This window comes from Austrofundulus limnaeus, unplaced genomic scaffold (assembly GCF_001266775.1).
Source record: "Austrofundulus limnaeus strain Quisiro unplaced genomic scaffold, Austrofundulus_limnaeus-1.0 Scaffold42, whole genome shotgun sequence".
Lineage (NCBI taxonomy): Eukaryota > Metazoa > Chordata > Actinopteri > Cyprinodontiformes > Rivulidae > Austrofundulus > Austrofundulus limnaeus.
Genome location: NW_013952444.1, coordinates 531,997 through 551,170, shown reverse-complemented (window position 1 = coordinate 551,170; position 19,174 = coordinate 531,997). Strand labels below are relative to the sequence as shown.

Here is a 19,174-nt window from a genome sequence, read left to right as displayed (position 1 = left end):
GTCATGACAATAACAAAAAAAATGAAAAGTAAAAAAATTCCGAAAATTGTTATTTTCATTAAAATGTATGTACTTTTTAGTTTGATTTCTAAAATATCCAGAAAAAAATTAAAATCTTTGATGCTTCCAGTTAAAAGTTTAGCAGAAATCATGTTAAGACTACAAATAAAAAGTATAGGCTTCATTAAAACTCATCCTTCAACAAAACAAGAACGTCACTACAATATGTGGCATTATTTCATGGCTAAAAAACAAATTTTTACAACTGCTCTCTGTGATTTATCATGCTGTCAACAGTTTAATGATGAATGGGAACCATTCACCATATTGTCTGTGGTTTATCAGGCCAAACTGGGGCATTCTCTCCGAAAACATGCACATCCCCTGAATTTTCTAAATTCTTCTGCAATTTGGGTTACCCACTCCTCTAATTACTGTCAAAGCCTGGCGTTCTGCGTAATAAGACGCAGATATTGCACTTTAGTCTTTGTATATTTTCAGTGTTTCCTGTCAGGCCGACTGCACTCTGGCGTTCTGCTCATCTTGCCAAGAATAGCAAAGAAAGGGCCTCTTTGCTCCGCTTGTATCTCGGCTATGTTAACGAACTGAGGAGCTGCGCATGAGCTTCTAGGATTTCATGCTGACTTCTCACTGATGCGCGGCACACGATGAGGGTCCATATGCGCAGCGCCAGTGACAAGTGTCACCTCTTGAGCTCCCGTGTGGACACGATTAGAGCGCCAGAGGGAGGATTCTTTCCACTTGCTTTGATGGAGATCCTGGCTTTGTGTGAGCCTCTTCAGCCCCCAGCCGTCACGCTGATACCACCTCCAAGCTGTGCAGTCAAAACCCTGTCTGTTTGGAAACCTCAGATCCCCAGATCTTACTTTGTTTGTATCGAATGGGATAAGTACACAGTCATTAAGTTAGGCCTGGAAATGTGGAGCTCACAGAGGCTCGAGCGGAGCAGCACCAAATATGGACTCCTGGGATCGGCTGCGTTTTCTTTCCAGACCTCAGCTCAGATCAGGATGCTGAGCGACTCGGGCTAAAAAAGAGAACTGGGGTGTTTGGTTTCTTACAGTTGCACTCATTTAGCTTCAGATCATTCTTTTAAACCACTGAGGATTCAGTGGTCATGATGCCACTTCACTTTCTTCTCTCAGAACCAGCTGCTCACTGAAAAAAAAAAAACACTTGATGCTTTTTGTTGACCCCAAACATTTAAGCTATTTTCTGAATTTTAGACCAAATCAAGACGTACGTTAATTTAAACACTTATATTTTCAGCTCACCTGTTGAATTTACACACTCTGTTTCTAACAAAATAATTACCTAAATAAAAAAAAATGCAGATCTATATCATGATACCTAAATATTCTGAGAATATTATGCCATATTTAGGTCATCAAAAGACCTTAAAATCTTAAAAACACTGAATAATTGTTGGAAAATAAAAGAACTCGTAAACCTGATCTCATAATTTCTATATAGCTTCAGTCTGTAATGTTTATTCTTTTTATTATTTGTAAAAAAAAGTCAAATATTTAGACAAAAAATGTGAAATTACCCAGTTTTTGCAGTGATGTAAAGTTGATCTATTTTACATGTAATAATAAGAAAACTCTCCTTCCTGCAATGCATTTTAATTTAGCTGATTAAAGTTTGAGAGGAGTGCATGTTGTGAGCATCTCACCTGTTTGCATTTGTCCTCCGCTGCCTTCTTGTCGGTCTCTGACTGCTCCGCCCTGTCGATGGCGTTCTCCTTGTCCAACTTCAGCATCTGCATTTTCTTCTTGATGGCCTCCATGGTGGCTGCTGGCGCTCAGTGTTCCTGCGGGCCTCGGGTGGACAAAAATGGGCTTTTATTTGCTTCGGGGGAAGACGCCTCGGAGGAGCCCTTGAAAGGTTGATGGTGGGAGCGTGAGGAGCTGATGCAGAGAGGAGGAGAGGAGGCTGCTGGGCAAAGGGGAGGATGCAAAGTGAGCGTCTGTGGGATTTCAACTTGACTGGAGGCTTTGGAGGCAACTCTGGTCCCCAGTGACGGCCCTTTCCTCACCCGTTCACACCTTCTGCCACTCCCCGTCTTGACTCCTCTGCTGCCCCCCTCTCCTCCTCTCCTAATCTAAACGTCACCTCTCAAAGGCTCCTTAGAGAAACAACTTGGTTGTGTTTAAGCAAATGTCCTTGTTTGGGAAAGAATAGCCGAGAAGAAGGTAGAAAAATATCCAGAATTCAGTCATCACTGAGTTCTCACTGATTTTTTTTTCTGTTCAATATATGTCTGTGCTCTTACTTAGGAATGTTCAAATTGATGTTAATACCAGAGTTGGTTAGAAAGGACATAGTTTTCATTCTAGTGCTGAAAGAGAAAAGGCTGGATGGAAAATAATCCAGCCAAAGAGAAGCTGTCTGTGTGTGTGTGATCTACAGCAGGCAGGAGGAGCTGCAGACACAAACCACATGGCCGCTGAAATTAAAATCCTAATTACTGCTGGGTTCACAGACTTATTTGGGTTTAGCTTTTCCTGAGATTTGTGAGGTAAACAACAACAGCAAACCTTCACAGATATCAAGGACTTGATTCCAGGACTCCAGGAACGTCGTATTTACAAGTATGAGATAGTTGAGATGAGAGTTTGAATCTTTGTGTTGGAAATTGAGATTTAAAAAACACAAATGAGGTGAAAAGCAAGCAACAGAAACCATGTATTATATTTTCATTTCATACGCAGGATTGATCTGGGTGTACAGTCAGAGCCCGTTTTTATGTTTGTTTGTTTTCGTTGGTGACATCAGGTCTGGTGAACTTGTCTGTTTGCCTTCAGCGCCTCTGTGCCAGCTGTCCAGGCTAAAAATAAAGAACACAAGGAAACCCAGAGAACAGCGAAGTGAATTCTCAAGCTGTTTTTTTAAAAGGAAAATTTAGCAAATGCATCTGTTTTTGTTGTTGTTGTTTATTGTTGGCATATTTATCTTCCTTGTCATTTTTAAAATGAAGAAAATGAAAAATTGTACACCTTTAATGGGTTCAGACAAGTTTCCAACTCTGAAAACTAAACGTACATTAAAAAAAAAACATTTCATTTATCTAGAAAATGCAACCTCAGAAAGTTAGAAGGACTTGTAGTCTTTTAGTTTAGTGGGACGGAGGACATTTGTTTGGTCACCTCATAAATCAACAGATACTTAAAGAAGTATTTGAACCATGTCACACAAACTCCTGAAAACATCTCTGTACCTGTCTTTAATTTCCCAGAAGTCTCCCTGTGGAAACCTTTCAAATTGAGCTGCAGGATATTCCAGACACACAAATCTTCTTTTCCCTTTTAAAGAGCCGGCTGAAAAATGAGAACTTGCTTCAGCAGAAGCTTGTTTTTGTCTGAAATTTCTGGAAGGAAAGGCATTAAAAGCTTGACAGTGATTGATACTATTGGTGACTGTGTGACATTTTTGTTTGTCTGCTTTCTGCGTGATACGATTTTGACTATTGGAGTCATTTAGGCCTGTTTGTTAGCAAAATATCACAAGAACCACTGTACAGATTAGAAAGTAATTATTGGTTATCCATCTAGAACTGATTTGACTTAAATTGGTATGGTAGTAGCTGAATATCATCCCCGTTACATAATAGTAGACAGAGTACAAAACTTTTACGTGAAACATTAGCAATAACTAGTTACGTTAATCCACTCTGTTAGCAAAATATCTCATGAACCACAGGACAGATTGCATTGAAATCAGTGAAAAAAAATCAATGGATCTACATGTACAACTGATTAACATATGATGTCAATTCAATTCAAGACAGTTCCCTCTGCTTACAAAAATGGCTATAAGTCAGTCAGTTTTACAGATGTTAGTGTGGTAGTTAGTTATCTCTAATATACTGTCTTGATGCATCTCAGTAATCCAGGTAAAAAATCAAAAAGAAAAAATTGTGTAGGTCTTCTGGACGTGTTCTTCTCTAATGAAACGTTTCGTCTCTCCTCCAAGAGACTTCTTCAGTCAAAATTCAGGCTTTTAAGCACTGCCTCCGTGTGACTGATACTCACATCACATGGCTATCGTTGACACCTAATTAACACTTATTGTTAACAGGGGGTGGAGTGATACTGGCAATGGCCACGCTGTAGSAGGGGGACAYCTGAAAACGGAGGCCTCCACCTCTGTTTAATGATGGACGGTCTTTCTTCACAAAAATGGCTTCTTTTACTCCTCTCTCAAACCAACGTTCCTCTCTATCAAGAATGAGAACATCCTCATCTCTGAAAGAGTGACCGCTGGCCTGTAAATGAGTGAAAACTGCAGAGTTCTGGCCATTAGACGTAGCTCGTCTGTGTTGGGACATTCATTTGAACAGTGGTTGCTTTGTTTCCCCGATGTATAACTGGTCGCAGTCCTCCTGGCACTTAACAGCATATACAACATTGCTCTGTTTGTGCTGGGGCACCGGATCTTTGGGGTGAACCAGCCTTTGCCGTAATGTGTTTTGGGGTTTGAAAGCCACTGGGACATCATGTTTAGAAAATAAACGTCTCAGTTTCTCCGAAACTGAGACCCGTATGTTGTGGGTGTTTCGGAGAAACTGAGACGTTTATTTTCTAAACATGATGTCCCAGTGGCTTTCAAACCCCAAAACACATTACGGCAAAGGCTGGTTCACCCCAAAGATCCGGTGCCCCGGCACAAACAGAGCAATGTTGTATATGCTGTGAAGTGCCAGGAGGACTGCGACCAGTTATACATCGGGGAAACAAAGCAGCCACTGTCCAAAAGAATGTCCCAACACAGACGAGCTACGTCTAATGGCCAGAACTCTGCAGTTTTCACTCATTTACAGGCCAGCGGTCACTCTTTCAGAGATGAGGATGTTCTCATTCTTGATAGAGAGGGACGTTGGTTTGAGAGAGGAGTAAAGAAGCCATTTTGTGAAGAAAGACCGTCCATCATTAAACAGAGGTGGAGGCCTCCGTTTTCAGTTGTCCCCCTCCTTCAGCGCGGCCATTGCCAGTATCACTCCACCCCCTGTTAACAATAAGTGTTAATTAGGTGTCAACGATAGACATGTGATGTCAGTATCAGTCACATGGAGGCAGGGCTTAAAAGCCTGAATTTTGCCTGAAACTCTCAGACTGAAGAAGTCTCTTGGAYGAGAGACGAAACGTTTCATTAGAGAAGAACCCGTCCAGAAGACCTACGCAATTTTTTTCTTTCTCTAATATACTGTTAGCACTTACATATCTCACAAGAGCTTACAATTTGATCCAAACTGTTCATCATAAAATGCTTATGTTTAAAACTCTGGCATGAAAGACTCTGTGATATGCAATCCTTCGAAGAATGCAAGGCCCCTTTTTGTTAAGCAAGAGTTTGTACTGGGTGAAACTCATTCAGGTTTGAGAACAGGGCATGCATGAGGGTGTAACAAGGAGAGGAAGAAAGGGAGACGAGAGGGGCGGGGGGCAAATAGAGACAGAGTGAATCAGAAGAGTGAGAGAAATCAGAACCCTCCCACAGGAAACCGAGCTAAACTCCTCTTCGCCTTCTATGGTAAAAACTCCCCCAAACGCCACAGCATCGCCTTGGGAGTAGAGTCAAAGTTCTGCTAAGTATAAATCACAAAGCAATGGGAATGGTGGACCCAGCTAGACTTTATACGATCGCCTCCACGAGGAAGACAAACAGCTAATGTTGGGGTTTAAATGTCAGCGGTGGCTCCGAATATTCAGCTTTATCCACAGAAACAGTCAGGGGTCAATCATGATAACATTCCAGTGTGCTGTGAAAGTGCTTACATGTGTGAGCAATAATATAACACCTGTGTAATACACTGACTCACCAAGAAAACACATATTTGTCCAAGCAAACCTCGTCAATCTTTTTCAGATCCAAGGTTTCTGTACAAACATGTCTGTGAAAAACTGCAGCAGGAGCCAAACGCTGAGCAGCCGGGTCTGAAGGAGATAATTGCTTTGGGTTAACAGATGGGAGTTTGGACAGTAAGGCCAACACATCTTTTTTTTCTGGAGTTTCATAAATAAATAATTCAAACTGCAGCTAAATGTTGTAAAAGTGAAAGTTATAATGTACAGTTGTCTGGCCAGGATAGTGTTCCACTTCAGCAAACATCAGATAAGATGACATCATGATAAAATACTTTTCTATCCACAGTGATGGCACCACAATTCACTGAATAATTCACTCAGTCACCACCGCAGGCAGCGTTATGTTAAGCCAAACAGTTATTCTCCATATAAGAAGAGCGAAAAACCTCTTTCAATAATACAACAAATTTTAACACAAATTTAAAGCACTAAAAGTTTGTTGTTTGTCATGTTTGTGTGTTTTTTTCCCTAAAAGTCAAATAATTCAAGAACGAGCATGCTTATGTCATATTGACATGACTATGTAGTATGAACACTTACCACCTAAATTTAAAGACACAATACAAACGAAACAACAAAAGAACCTATATTTTACTTGCGTTCTCTTGTAGATAGTCCCCCGGCTCGAGAGGAGGCGCTCGTTAGCTGTACAGAGGAAACGATGGTTTTCTTCTCAGTATTATGAATGGAAAGTCTCATATTTTATGTATCCTGCAAACCTTTGATCAGAAAATATTATCCGTGAGGTTCTCATACAGCGAGCTAATATAAGCTCGTGCTAAGCGGTCCAAGATGTCTGCAAGCGCTGTGTATGTCTTGGATTTAAAAGGAAAGGTAAGATAACGCAACGTCGCTGCTAAGCTAGCGTTAGCCTAGCCGCATCCTGCTACGGATTTTTCGTTGACAGATTAGGATGTGGCAGCTTGCACAGAATATACTGCAGTTTTTTGTTTTTTTTTTTTTGCTCTATTGAGACTTTGATTTTTAGCACAAGTCAAAATCTACACATAAACAAGGGGTTTGTATTAAAATGGTGTTTACAACTGCAAATGCAGAGCTTCAAAAGAAAATTCCAGCTGACTAACAATCAGGTGACCAGCTGTTAGCCGGAGAGAGTAAAGTCATTACAAATCGCCATAGGAAATTTACAACGTCAAAGTTAGCACTTATAAAGCAGTAATTAGGTTGTTTTTGCCGTCTTGGTTTAACCGTTTCTTAAACCACTATCATCATTTGTCGAAGTCGGCACAAAAGTTGCCTGCCAAATATAAATATATTTAGTTTTTCTTACAGGACTTTTACATTGTAGCAGATTACCGAAGTACATTCAAGTTTTCTGCACAGATGCTTATATACCATATGAATAAACAAGCTATACCGTTTTACTTTAAAGTACATTCAAATAATAAAACAGCTGAAATGTATTGTAGAGGTACTTTGTGGTGATTTGCCACATGACAGCATAATGCCATATGGATTAAAAGTATTCATAGTTCCAAATAAAAATGAAGCTGATGCAAGACTATACATTTTTAATATCAAAAAGTTGTTTTACAAATACTTGCAAGAGCCTTTAGACAAAATCTAAAAATTCAGCATAAACATATTCTTTCAATTTTACAAGTACTTTCTGCACACAGTCTAATTAACTCTGTAATTATTCCAAGGAAAAGATTAGACCAGATTTAGAGTATAATAAAATAGATAAAACTGTTATTAGTCCATCAGTGACGGAATAGTTCTGGTTGCAGCAGCAAAGGAACGGACTGAAAACAAAACAAAATGTGTTAAAAATAAAAAGTGACTTCAAAATACATAAAACCTATGCAAATATGAAAACAAAAACATTGGTGCAAAAACACACACACACACACACACAAAAAAAAAACTGTTATTGCACTTTAAACAACAGTGTCTCTTTTTAGGTCCTGGTGTGTCGAAATTATCGAGGAGATGTGGACATGTCCGAGATTGAGCACTTCATGACCCTTCTGATGGACAAAGAGGAGGAGGGGACGCTCTCGCCAATCCTGGCTCACGGGGGAGTCCGCTTTATGTGGATCAAACACAATAATCTTTACTGTATCCTTACTGTGTTGTGTTCATGCCTCGGCTTATTATTTATACTTTCCTTTGTGGTATTTCATAATGGCTTGAACTTGTATAGCGCCTTATCAAGTCAACTTGGACTCCAAGGCGCTTTACACTTCAGACATTCACCCATGCACACACACACATTCACACACTGATGGTGGGAAGCTCTAACCACAGCTGCCCTGGGGCACACTGACAGAGGTTAGTCCCTACCAAGGTGTCCCTAGGTTTTAGTAGACAAATGCTGATTATGTTTGATAAGTTGGTGTTTGAGCCAAACCATGAAAAATCCTATAAACAAACACATTAACACGATATTTCACCATTTTATTTCTGGATCATTTTTCCTCTTTTGTAGCTAAAATTCTTAACTCCAATCACATCAGTGGTTGCAACATCCAAGAAAAATGCCAGTGTTTCACTCGTTTTCTCCTTCTTGTACAAAATTGTGCAGGTAGGGAAAAAAAAGGATAGTTCTTTACTAAGCCATTTATTTACACTAACAGGATTGTGAAGCTGCCTTTGTGTTCTTCAGGTGTTTTCAGAGTATTTCAAAGAGCTGGAGGAAGAAAGCATTAGAGATAACTTTGTCATCATATACGAGCTGATGGATGAGCTGATGGACTTTGGTTACCCTCAAACCACTGATAGCAAGATTCTGCAAGAGTAAGTCTTCTATTTTTAAACAATTTTATTGTGTTTTATCAACACATGAAGGCAGTTGGAAATTATCCTGATGCATCTCAGTAATCCAGGTAAAAAATCAAAAAGAAAAAAAATTGTATAGGTCCTCTGGACGGGTTCTTCTCTAATGAAATGTTTCGTCTCTCCAAGAGACTTCTTCAGTCTGAGAGTTTCAGGCAAAATTCAGGCTTTTAAGCACTGCCTCCATGTGACTGATGCTCACATCACATGGCTATCGTTGACACCTAATTAACACCTATTGTTAACAGGGGGTGGAGTGATACTGGCAATAGCAGCACTGTAGGAGGGGGACAACTGAAAACGGAGGCCTCCACCTCCGTTTAATGATGGACGGTCTTTCTTCACAAAAATGGCTTCTTTTACTCCTCTCTCAAACCAAGGTTCCTCTCTATCAAGATTGAGAACATCCTCATCTCTGAAAGAGTGACCGCTGGCCTGTAAATGAGTGAAAACTGCAGAGTTCTGGCCATTAGATGTAGCTCGTCTGTGTTGGGACATTCTTTTGAACAGTGGTTGCTTTGTTTCCCCGATGTATAACTGGTCGCAGTCCTCCTGGCACTTAACAGCATATACAACATTGCTCTGTTTGTGCCGGGGCACCGGATCTTTGGGGTGAACCAGCCTTTGCCGTAATGTGTTTTGGGGTTTGAAAGCCACTGGGACATCATGTTTAGAAAATAAACGTCTCAGTTTCTCCGAAACACCCGCAACATACGGAATAACCACTGGTTTGGGTCTGGGTTTGGGGTCTTCATTTTCACCTGAAGGTTGCATGGAATCCTGTCTGTGTTTCCTGTCTGCTTTCAGGAAAGCCCAGTCAGGATAACCACACTGCTCCAGGGCCTGTCGTGTGTGTGATTTCTCTTTCTGCCTGGCTCCTGGGTTTGTAGGGACACTGTCTGCTCTGTGGTACAGAGTCCTGATCACTCCTAACTTGTGTTCCAGTGGGTGGTGGGAGTCAAAACGCAAATATTGGTCTGTGTGGGTGGGCTTACGATACACGCCAGTTTCCAACCGTCCTCCATCCAAAACTGAGACATCGCAATCTAGGAACGCCAACCTGCCATTTTTTACATCCTCTCGTGTGAACTTTATATATTCATCCACAGAGTTGATGTGATCAGTGAAATGTTGGACTTCCTGGGCTTTAATTTTAACCCAGGTGTCGTCAACATATCTGAACCAATGGCTCGGAGGCACCCCTGAAAAGGACATCAAGGCTCTCTTTTCCACTTCCTCCATGTACAGGTTTGCAACAATAGGAGAAACTGGGGATCCCATGGCACACCCATGTTTCTGCCTATAATATTGCCCCCACGTACGTGAAGTAGGTTGACTCCAGGCACAGTTTGAGGAGTTGGCACACTTGTTCTGTGGAAAGTGTGGTTCTGCTGCTGAGAGTGGTGTCTGATTTTAATCTTGCACAGACCACATCCACTGCCTTATCAACAGGAACGCACGTAAAGAGCGATGTAACATCAGAAGAGACCATAGTTGGAAATAATGTTAATTGCACATGAGCAAATTCACCACTAGATGTCACTAAAATGTAAACACCTCTAACTAGTCTGACTTTTTGCCCTTGCTGTGATATTTTCATGTAATTTCTGTCTTCAAAGCATATAGTATTCATTGTCTAACTTTATGAGCTGTAAATGATGTGGTTGAAGCAAATGTTTAGTGTGTTAACTTTGGAGACCCCTCCCCACTGAGTTCTTTAAGTTCAGTAAATTAAATCAGTTAATCCTCTCTTGTAACCACAGGAGTCTCTGTTCGTTGTTTCCTTCCGGGGAAGCCCTGCTGCAGACCGTTAATTTTCTCTTTTCTCTGTGTTACCTTTGCTTTTGCATTCCCCACCGCTCAGGTACATAACCCAGGAGGGGCACAAGCTGGACACCGGCGCCCCACGGCCCCCTGCCACCGTCACCAATGCCGTCTCCTGGAGGTCGGAGGGCATCAAGTACAGGAAGAATGAGGTTTTCCTGGATGTCATTGAGTCAGTCAACCTCCTGGTACGAGCTCTTTGTTTAAAAGGCCTGTGTTGCACAAGGAATGCCAGTAACCAAACTGTATTTCCTCTATGTGTGTGTCACAACACTGAGTGTCAGGCTGGCTCATCTTGTTTTATTGTTCAAGGGATTTTTTTTAACACCTCCTTTAAGTAATTTTGTCTGACCCCCTGACTTTTTGAATCTGCTTATCCTTCAGGTTAGTGCCAATGGGAATGTCCTGCGCAGTGAGATTGTTGGCTCCATTAAGATGCGTGTTTTCCTGTCTGGGATGCCAGAGTTGCGTTTGGGTCTAAATGACAAGGTTCTGTTTGAAAACACTGGACGTAAGTTCTGTTTCATTATAGCACGACTTGCAGTCATTTACTTGTCGATAAGCATTCAAAACAATGTTGTGCTGTAAATAATCCACATGCTTATATTTGCTCCTATGTTTTCATTGCAGGAGGGAAGAGTAAATCAGTTGAGCTGGAGGATGTTAAGTTTCATCAATGTGTACGCCTGTCTCGCTTCGAGAACGACCGTACCATCTCCTTCATTCCTCCAGACGGAGAGTTTGAGCTGATGTCTTACCGCCTGAACACTCATGTGGGTAATATGTCTGAACCCTCAGTGTAGTTCAAGACCAAACAAGTGAATCTAAATGAGCCTTTTACTCAAATATCTTATTAATATAAACAGACCACAAAGTAACAAGTATTTATGACAGACTACTAATGTAGTTGGAATAAATAAAGGTTTGTTTCTTATTGGTAGCAGTGAAAATAAATCATTTTGATGTAGTACCAGGATCTGTCCACTAGGTGGTGACTGTGACACGTTTAAACTTCACAAATGATGGGATTGAAAAAAAAAAATCTTAACTTTTAGGGAACTCAATGTCTTATTTTTTTGACAGGTGAAGCCCTTGATCTGGATCGAGTCTGTTATTGAGAAGCACTCTCACAGTCGGATCGAGTACATGATTAAGGTTTGTTGCTTTTTTCAGTCGGTGGATTAGCGGTGTCGTTCTCTGGAGTTAAACGGTTGTTGCACTTTAGATCCAGGATTCTTGAAAAGAAACAAAACCAACAAAAGATTTGGCCATAGTGCAGTTCAGACTAGTTTTAAAGTGCGTTCACTTGCATAGCAAAAGTACCGCTTTGAGTCTGAGCCTTAATTTGCCATGTGTCTTCCTGTCAAGAATGACAGTCCTGACTAAATGGTGCTTATGTAAAACAACAATTAAAGTCCCAGTTCAATACCTGGTTAAGGCTGCACATCGTGCTGAACTTGTCTTGCCTGTTTTTTTGGTTTCGTAGGCAAAGAGCCAGTTCAAGAGGCGCTCCACAGCCAACAACGTGGAGATTCACATTCCTGTGCCAACGGATGCTGACTCACCCAAATTCAAGACCACAGTGGGCAGCGTGAAGTGGGTGCCTGAGAACAGCGAAATCGTCTGGTCAATCAAGTCTTTTCCTGTAAGCACAAAACCCAATTCAAGAGTTTCACCATGATAAATACAAATGACTTTGTTTCGAATTGTTGTTTCTATAATTTATAACTTAGCTTGTCAGTATATAATTGAAAATATGTGCTGCAACTTGTCACACAGGGGGGAAAGGAGTATTTGATGCGAGCTCACTTTGGCCTCCCGAGCGTAGAGGCTGAGGATAAAGAGGGGAAGCCACCAATCAGTGTCAAATTTGAGATCCCGTATTTCACCACCTCAGGGATTCAGGTAGGTTTGACTCTCATGACTTCTGTCAAACACTAATCCTTGAAAGACCGTGTCAAACCAAAACACAAAGGTTCAGAACACATCTTCCAAATCTGGGCAGTCAGTCCTAATTATAACATATTGTCGAGCACTTTTGTTAACAGAGTTACAAAATGCTTTACAAGCAGAGGTGGGTAGTGACTAGCTACATTTACTCATATTTGCTTTTTGGAAAAATGTACTTTTAGGAGTAGTTTTACCACACCATACGTTTTACTTTAGTAATATCATTATGAAATATCACTACTCTTGAGTAAAATTTCAGAATACACTACTGTAAATAAATTCACTGAATGAAAAACAAACTTGCTTTAACCAGAAATACACAGAGAGTTTATATTGAACCTCTTGTTTGTACACAAGCTTTGTTCTTCTAATATTATTTTCTATTTACTGAGACATTTGGATGTCAAGTGAATGTATTGTAAACAGTAGATATAGTCACTGGAAATACTACCATGTTCTATCCACCTAGCTAGCTAGCTAGCTAGAGTCTTCGGAAAGTGTTAATTCTGCTGGAATTTGATATTTTTTAAATAGGTTTTTAATTTGTATTAACTTTTTTCATTTTAGTCTTTAAAAACACCAGAATTTGCACCTGACTTTCTACTTTTTTGTCAGTCTGATGACATCATTTGGACTAGCTAGCTAGCTATTTACCTACCTACCTAGTGTCTTCAGAAAGGGTTTATTCTTCTGGAATATGTTATTTTATAATTATGTTTTTTGTTTGTATTAATTTTCTTAATTAAATTAAAAACATCAGCATTTGCACATAACTTTCTCATTTTATTCATTCTGATGACATCATTTGAACATATATCAGACGTTATGATCGGTTACTCAACTTGCCTTTTTTACAAAATATTTCTTACTTTTACTTGAGTAATTTCTTGGACAGCTAACCTACTTTTACTTGAGTGAAAATATGTTGAAGCAGTGCTACTCTGAGTACATCTTTTGGGTACTCTATCCACCTCTGTCAGGGAAAGACAAGTTGGGACACATGGATGTTCACTTTTAAACACTGAACAGCTTTCACAAAGGGCAGTTTTAGGCTTTGATTATTATTCTACATGTTAGGTTTATTGCCACATCTGTCTTTCTTTTCCAGCACTTTAGTTAGAGTTTTGTCCAGAGGGGGCAGTATGGGAGCACTGCTAAGCTCCCTCTGTGGTAAAATGCTGCTGTTGCAACAACCAGAAAATGCAGCTGCTCATCAACTTGAACTTGGCCCTCCGTTTTTTATCTTAATCACAGTGATATTAAATGTCACTCCTAGTACCAGGTTGGTAGATTAATTGGAGTTTGATTGTAATTTCCATGCAGCAGAAAGAGAGAGAAACTAATGTTTATATTTCATGTTTCCCTTATGCTGACCGCAGACTGACACACGTGTTACGTTTGCCGTATAATCACAGTTGTCCTGTGATTATATGTGTAGCGCCGCAACACTAAATTAAGTTTTCCCATGTCCTGGTGAGTGGAAACAAGGTTAACTTCATTTAAAATATCATATTTCTACCAGAAATAAAGCAGTTCCCTTCGTGTATTTATACAATTCCATATTCGGCCTTTATCTTATCCCGAGAATTTATAATTTTTTTGTAGATAATTGTCAAAATGCTGTTGAACGATCAAACTTTCCCTCTTTTTCCTGACTTCTCATTAAACCTGCAGATCCCCTGCTGACACTCACATTTATGTCTCAACTTTAATAGTGTCTCTGGATGACTCATTAAAAGAGCTAAGAGGACACATTTTCCTGCTTCCAAGCATTTCCTGTCATCTTCAATAAAACTTTATTAAGTTGTTCAGACGTGACGCAGCCCACTCGGAAACATGAAGGTCAAACCAAAGTAACTGAGATGCATAATGATTGAAAACTAGGGGTCTAGCATAAACGATTTTACATTTTTTGATCTGGCAATTGAAAGAAATTGCCTTTTTGTTCGTTTTATTTATTTGTCAAAATTTGTTTGAATTTAAAAAAGGAGGAAGTGCATCAGTTAATGCAGGGATAAAGACAGATTTTACTGTCTTTGCATATTACTGTGATAAAACAATTTTCTGTATTGAAATATGGCATCTTTTTAAAATCCAAAAAACATAGTTAATGTAAATATCAGAATCGTGATCTAAAACTTTTTTATTATATGGATATAAATAAAAATGGTACAAAGTCAAAATATCACACTCCTGACTTTAATGCAGCATCAAAATGATCTTTTTATTTAATTTTGTGCTTTTAAGAAAACAAAGTCATACACTGCAGTTCTCACATGCTCATCTGTGTTTTGGTGATTGATCCTCTTTGTGGTTTTCTACAAACCTTGATGACTTGTCTTCAAACACTAAAGGGTTTCCTGTTCACTACAATCTGGACACACCCTTGTGTTTCTGCCACAGTGATGAGAAAAAGGCAGTTTATTTCCTCTATTTGCTTAAATCTAATTTTTTTTTCAAATGCTTTCTGCTTTAGTTTTAGCACCTGTGGTAACTGAAACATTCTGTTGAAGATGAGCAGGAAGTGTTATATTACTAAACATTATTTTGTATTAAAAGTGTAAAGTCCTGTCTTTTTGAATAATAAGCTTCTAAACATTATTTTCTTGAAGCAAGTTGTAAAAAGCAAACAAAGTCGACAAATTTATCTGAATTCAATTCATTTTACTGCTCAGGCAGAAAAAGACCACTCAGGCTGAACGACTTATTTAAGAAAACAAAACTTCTCACAGCTCGCTCTGCCAGCTGGTGGAAGCTTAATTTATAGTTTAGCTTTTTTAATATGTTTTGAAAAGATACTTTTAGAAAAGAGAGACCAGGACTCTGTTTAGGTGACCAACAGGGCTTTTTTTTTTCCCATGTCAGAAGTGATGATGCTCCCACCAACTCAGAGACGATTTCCCATCAAACTTTTTTGTGTCGAGCGTGCGACCTTTCCCTTATTATAGGGCTCCTGCAGACTGGGTCTCAGACTCCTTAATGCAGGCAGCAACGTCGCTCGCTACGTGTGAGAAGAGGCCGTGAAGTTTAATTAGACGCATGTAAATATCAAAGCATGAGAAAGTTTCTCTTAACTCCACCACTAAGTGTAGGGAAGCGCTCGTGTGAAGCGTGTGTGATGCACGTAACTCCACCGTATAAACTTTAGTAGAAAACGGCGTAACACCCCACACGCTTGGCTGAGAGGTTTGATTTCCAAATGTTGCCCCTGCAGGTGAGAGAAGCCAAACAAGCTGGCAGCTGGATTTTGGTCCACAGCCTGATAAATCCAGACCACACATGCAGTCTGTACTTACCAAAGGAGATACTACAAACATCCTCCTTTTCCCTTCTCATCTTACAAGCCATAATGATATTTTGCGGGAGGCTGTCCTTTCATGCCGTTTTGCTGACTGCGTACCCACGGTCAGGCCGACTGCATGTTTGGCTGCGGGGTTGCGAGGAGAAGTGCTGCGCCGGCAGACTCGGTGATCCCGCGTCTGCGTGTTTGTCGTCATGTCTTCGGTGACCACGGCGCTCTCTCTCTCTCTCTCGCTGTGACCTCACCGAGGAGTGGAAGGTAATAACAAGGCAGCTGGTGCAGAGGAACACTGCCAGAGCGCTGTCGCTTCGGGATCAAGAAATTCCAGCGCCCTGTGCTGCTTTTCGTACGGGAACACGGCGCCGTTTCCCCGTTCAGGGGTTATGTTGGCATTTTCACACAGAAAATTGCAACTTTGTCCTTTTTTTCCCTATAGATCGCCTTGTGTTTATCCATCCTGTTACCAAAAAAATCTTCAAAACCACTTGAAGAATTTGAATCAAACTCTGGAATTCAGGGTTTTCGACTGCTGACGTTTAATATAACCCAAAAAATATTCTGTGAGAACTTTCTTGTTTTGCAAGCAAGAAGTCAACTAAAGTACTGCAAAATCATTAAGTTTCCTTTTGCTGTTTTATTTCCTCACTCGATCTGGAAAAAACGTTCTGCAATCATGTTTCACGATTGTTACGATGGCACATTATTTTTAGAGCCTGTTCTCGACATTGAGCTCTGTGGCAACGCCAGGCAGCTGAAATATCGGTTGATGCCTTGTGAAAGTTATATCTTTATTTTGCTGATGTGCAATTTTTTTAGCTTAAAAAAAAACCCCTACAGTTATGTAAATGAACAGTGTGTCCCTTGAAAGCTGCTCTGTAGCTGCTTCCTTCTTCTCGGTGTGACTCATACTACTGCTTCCTCATCAGCAACACCACTACTACTACAACCTACTGCTCACCACAAGCTTAAAGGTGCACTCCACTCAACATAAACCTGCTGATTCAGATTAGAATCAGGTTAGCAGTTGTCCTACTGGAAATAAAAATATCAATGTTTTGTGTTTCACTTGTCCTTTGTGCATTTTTTTAATAGAAGCAATCTATGGCTTAACAAAAAAAAAAAAAAAAAACGGGAAAAAAGCAGGCATTGTACGTATATAATTATTTCCGCTGCTTTGTCAGTTTGCATTTATTCTTCGGCGCTCAGTTGCGAAATATTTTTGCCTCTAAATTTCCTGCAGGTATGTTCGTCTTAAACCTGTTTCTCATTCAATGTTCACGCTGAGATATTCTGCTTTTCACCTGTGACCCTGTGCAGCTTCAGCAGTTTAGATGATGTGACAGATACATACTTTACTACCATCTGAAACTAATTCATGTCAGCAAATGACTCATTGATCACAGCGATGCTTTTTGCCCCAGATTTGCAGCTTGACACAGTCTGTCTACTTTAAACATCTTTATAACAGCTTTTTTTTTTTTTAATGGTGCCCTGGCAGGTGCGCTACCTGAAGATCATCGAGAAGAGTGGATACCAGGCCCTGCCGTGGGTGCGCTACATCACCCAGAATGGAGGTAGGTCAAGAGTTGAGCCACTAGCTGTGCCCACATGTGCAGGTATTAGGCAAGAGTTGGGAAACGCAGTACAACATGGTGGGAACTAACCTTGAACAGATGCAGTTCTATGAAAAAGGGATACGCGAGGCAGTGTGGCAACGTCCTGTGAAATGTGAGAAAGTGAAGTTTTCTCTTTTCCGTGCTTCCCGATCATCATGTAGAGATTACCAAGGTTTGCACATGTCGCTCTTTTGGCTAATGTTGCGGCTAATTGCCAAACGTCCTTATCTCATTTCCTTCGCATTTCATTTGATCGGGGCGGAAAGCATCAGCCGCCTCCACTAGATTTTCTCTCAGATTCCCTCGTTTTCTTCGTCCATTTGATTAAGTCTTGTCAATTTCCTCCCCAGATTACCAGCTCCGGACCCAGTAGGCCGCGCCTCGGCAGGTGGACGTCAAGGCGGGGTGGAGTCTGGCCACTAATGCACTGTCAATGGCAGGTGGCAGTCAGGCGAGCAGAGGACTGTCAGTATTTACTTTTATCGTTTTGTTTTTTTTTCTGTGTTAAAGCTCTATTCGTTCATGATCGATGCAAGTGTTAGACGGAGGCTTCAGCAAGTTAAAGTTTGAAAAGGAAAAAGGAACGTGTGGCTCCTGAAATGATCAGGAGTGACGTTTACAACCACTTTCACACTGCAGAGGTGCCCACAGTCTGTCACCACGGGTCAGATAGTTTGGATGAGTATGTTACGTTTCTCATTTAAAGTTACTGTAACCACATGCACACAGGTCAACAATACTCATTCAGTTACAGTACATGTTTTTTGTATGAAGCTGCCACGATTCCCGTTTGCTGATTATCTGTATATATTTGTTACATGAATGAAATTCAGTGTTATCAGTTACATTACTGTAAATTAAAACATTGTTTTGTATTATTACCTCCATATGATGCCATCAAGACATGCCAAAGCATTGCCTTCCATGGTCGTTATGCTTTTTGTGGGAGGGTTTGTTTGACTCTCTTCATGTCCAGCTTTTTCAAACGTATCCGACAGCCGGAGCTGCGTACAAATCACCCCAACACCTGCTTTGTCTTTCTCTGTCTGTAACCCTGCTATTTTCAGTCATTAAATGTATATTTAGAGAAAACTATTCCATGATTTAGTCGCGTCATTTTTTTTGCAGCGTCACTGTATTCCTTCTTGAGGACAGCAGAATGGCGGCAATCCGGATGAGGACGAGCTCCTCTTTCAGGTGTGTGGTTGTAGTCGACCCTGAACGGTTGGTTCCACGTCATCCTGGTGGAAAGAACGGTCGAAATAAGTGCAAGCTCTCCGTAAACAAGCGGTAGAACTGGAAAGGAAGTGACATAGACTGCGGTCAACAGATGCTGTTGGAAGGAAGACCCAGCACAAACCAGTAATTGTTCGAGGCCAAGCCAGACTGCAGAGGTCCTTGCATGAGGTCATTAAGTTTGCCGAGGGGGGATGGGGGGCTGTGCTTCATTTTAATTCGTATGAGTCACTCTGAGCAGGTGCTTATGTTTTATGAGGTCTTGTTCGTGGTCACAAGAAGTACGAGATTTGTTCCTGGTACTCGTTGGACTTGGTTCTATCGCTGAAGTTCCTGCTTTGTTTTCCTTCCGTTCAGAGTCACCTGGGTTTTGTTGGAACGCTCGCGTGGCAGGTGTGCCAATTTTGGAAACGGGTTGTGATTCACTTTTAAAAGACAGAACGGCATGTTATCCAGGTGTCGGTGTTCGAGATGCCCCTCGGGATAAAGCGAGTAACTAAAATACATGCATTCACTAAAGATATATTGTTATCTTCATCATACTCATCCCTCCAGGTTTT

The 19,174-nt window shown here is 40.6% G+C and overlaps 1 protein-coding gene across 1 annotated transcript; it reads left to right on the top strand.

Annotated features, from left to right (window-relative positions):
• The first annotated feature begins 6,525 nt into the window (after window positions 1–6,525).
• Window positions 6,526–18,473, top strand: ap1m1 (adaptor related protein complex 1 subunit mu 1). The gene is made up of 12 exons (XM_014007433.1): window positions 6,526–6,722; window positions 7,814–7,970; window positions 8,369–8,436; window positions 8,518–8,648; window positions 10,552–10,699; window positions 10,896–11,022; window positions 11,142–11,284; window positions 11,595–11,666; window positions 11,998–12,156; window positions 12,291–12,416; window positions 17,261–17,336; window positions 17,729–18,473. Exons 1-12 carry the CDS (start codon window positions 6,681–6,683, stop codon window positions 17,749–17,751), a joined length of 1,272 nt encoding a protein of 423 aa, XP_013862887.1. The 5' UTR covers window positions 6,526–6,680; the 3' UTR covers window positions 17,752–18,473.
• Window positions 18,474–19,174: the final 701 nt, after the last annotated feature.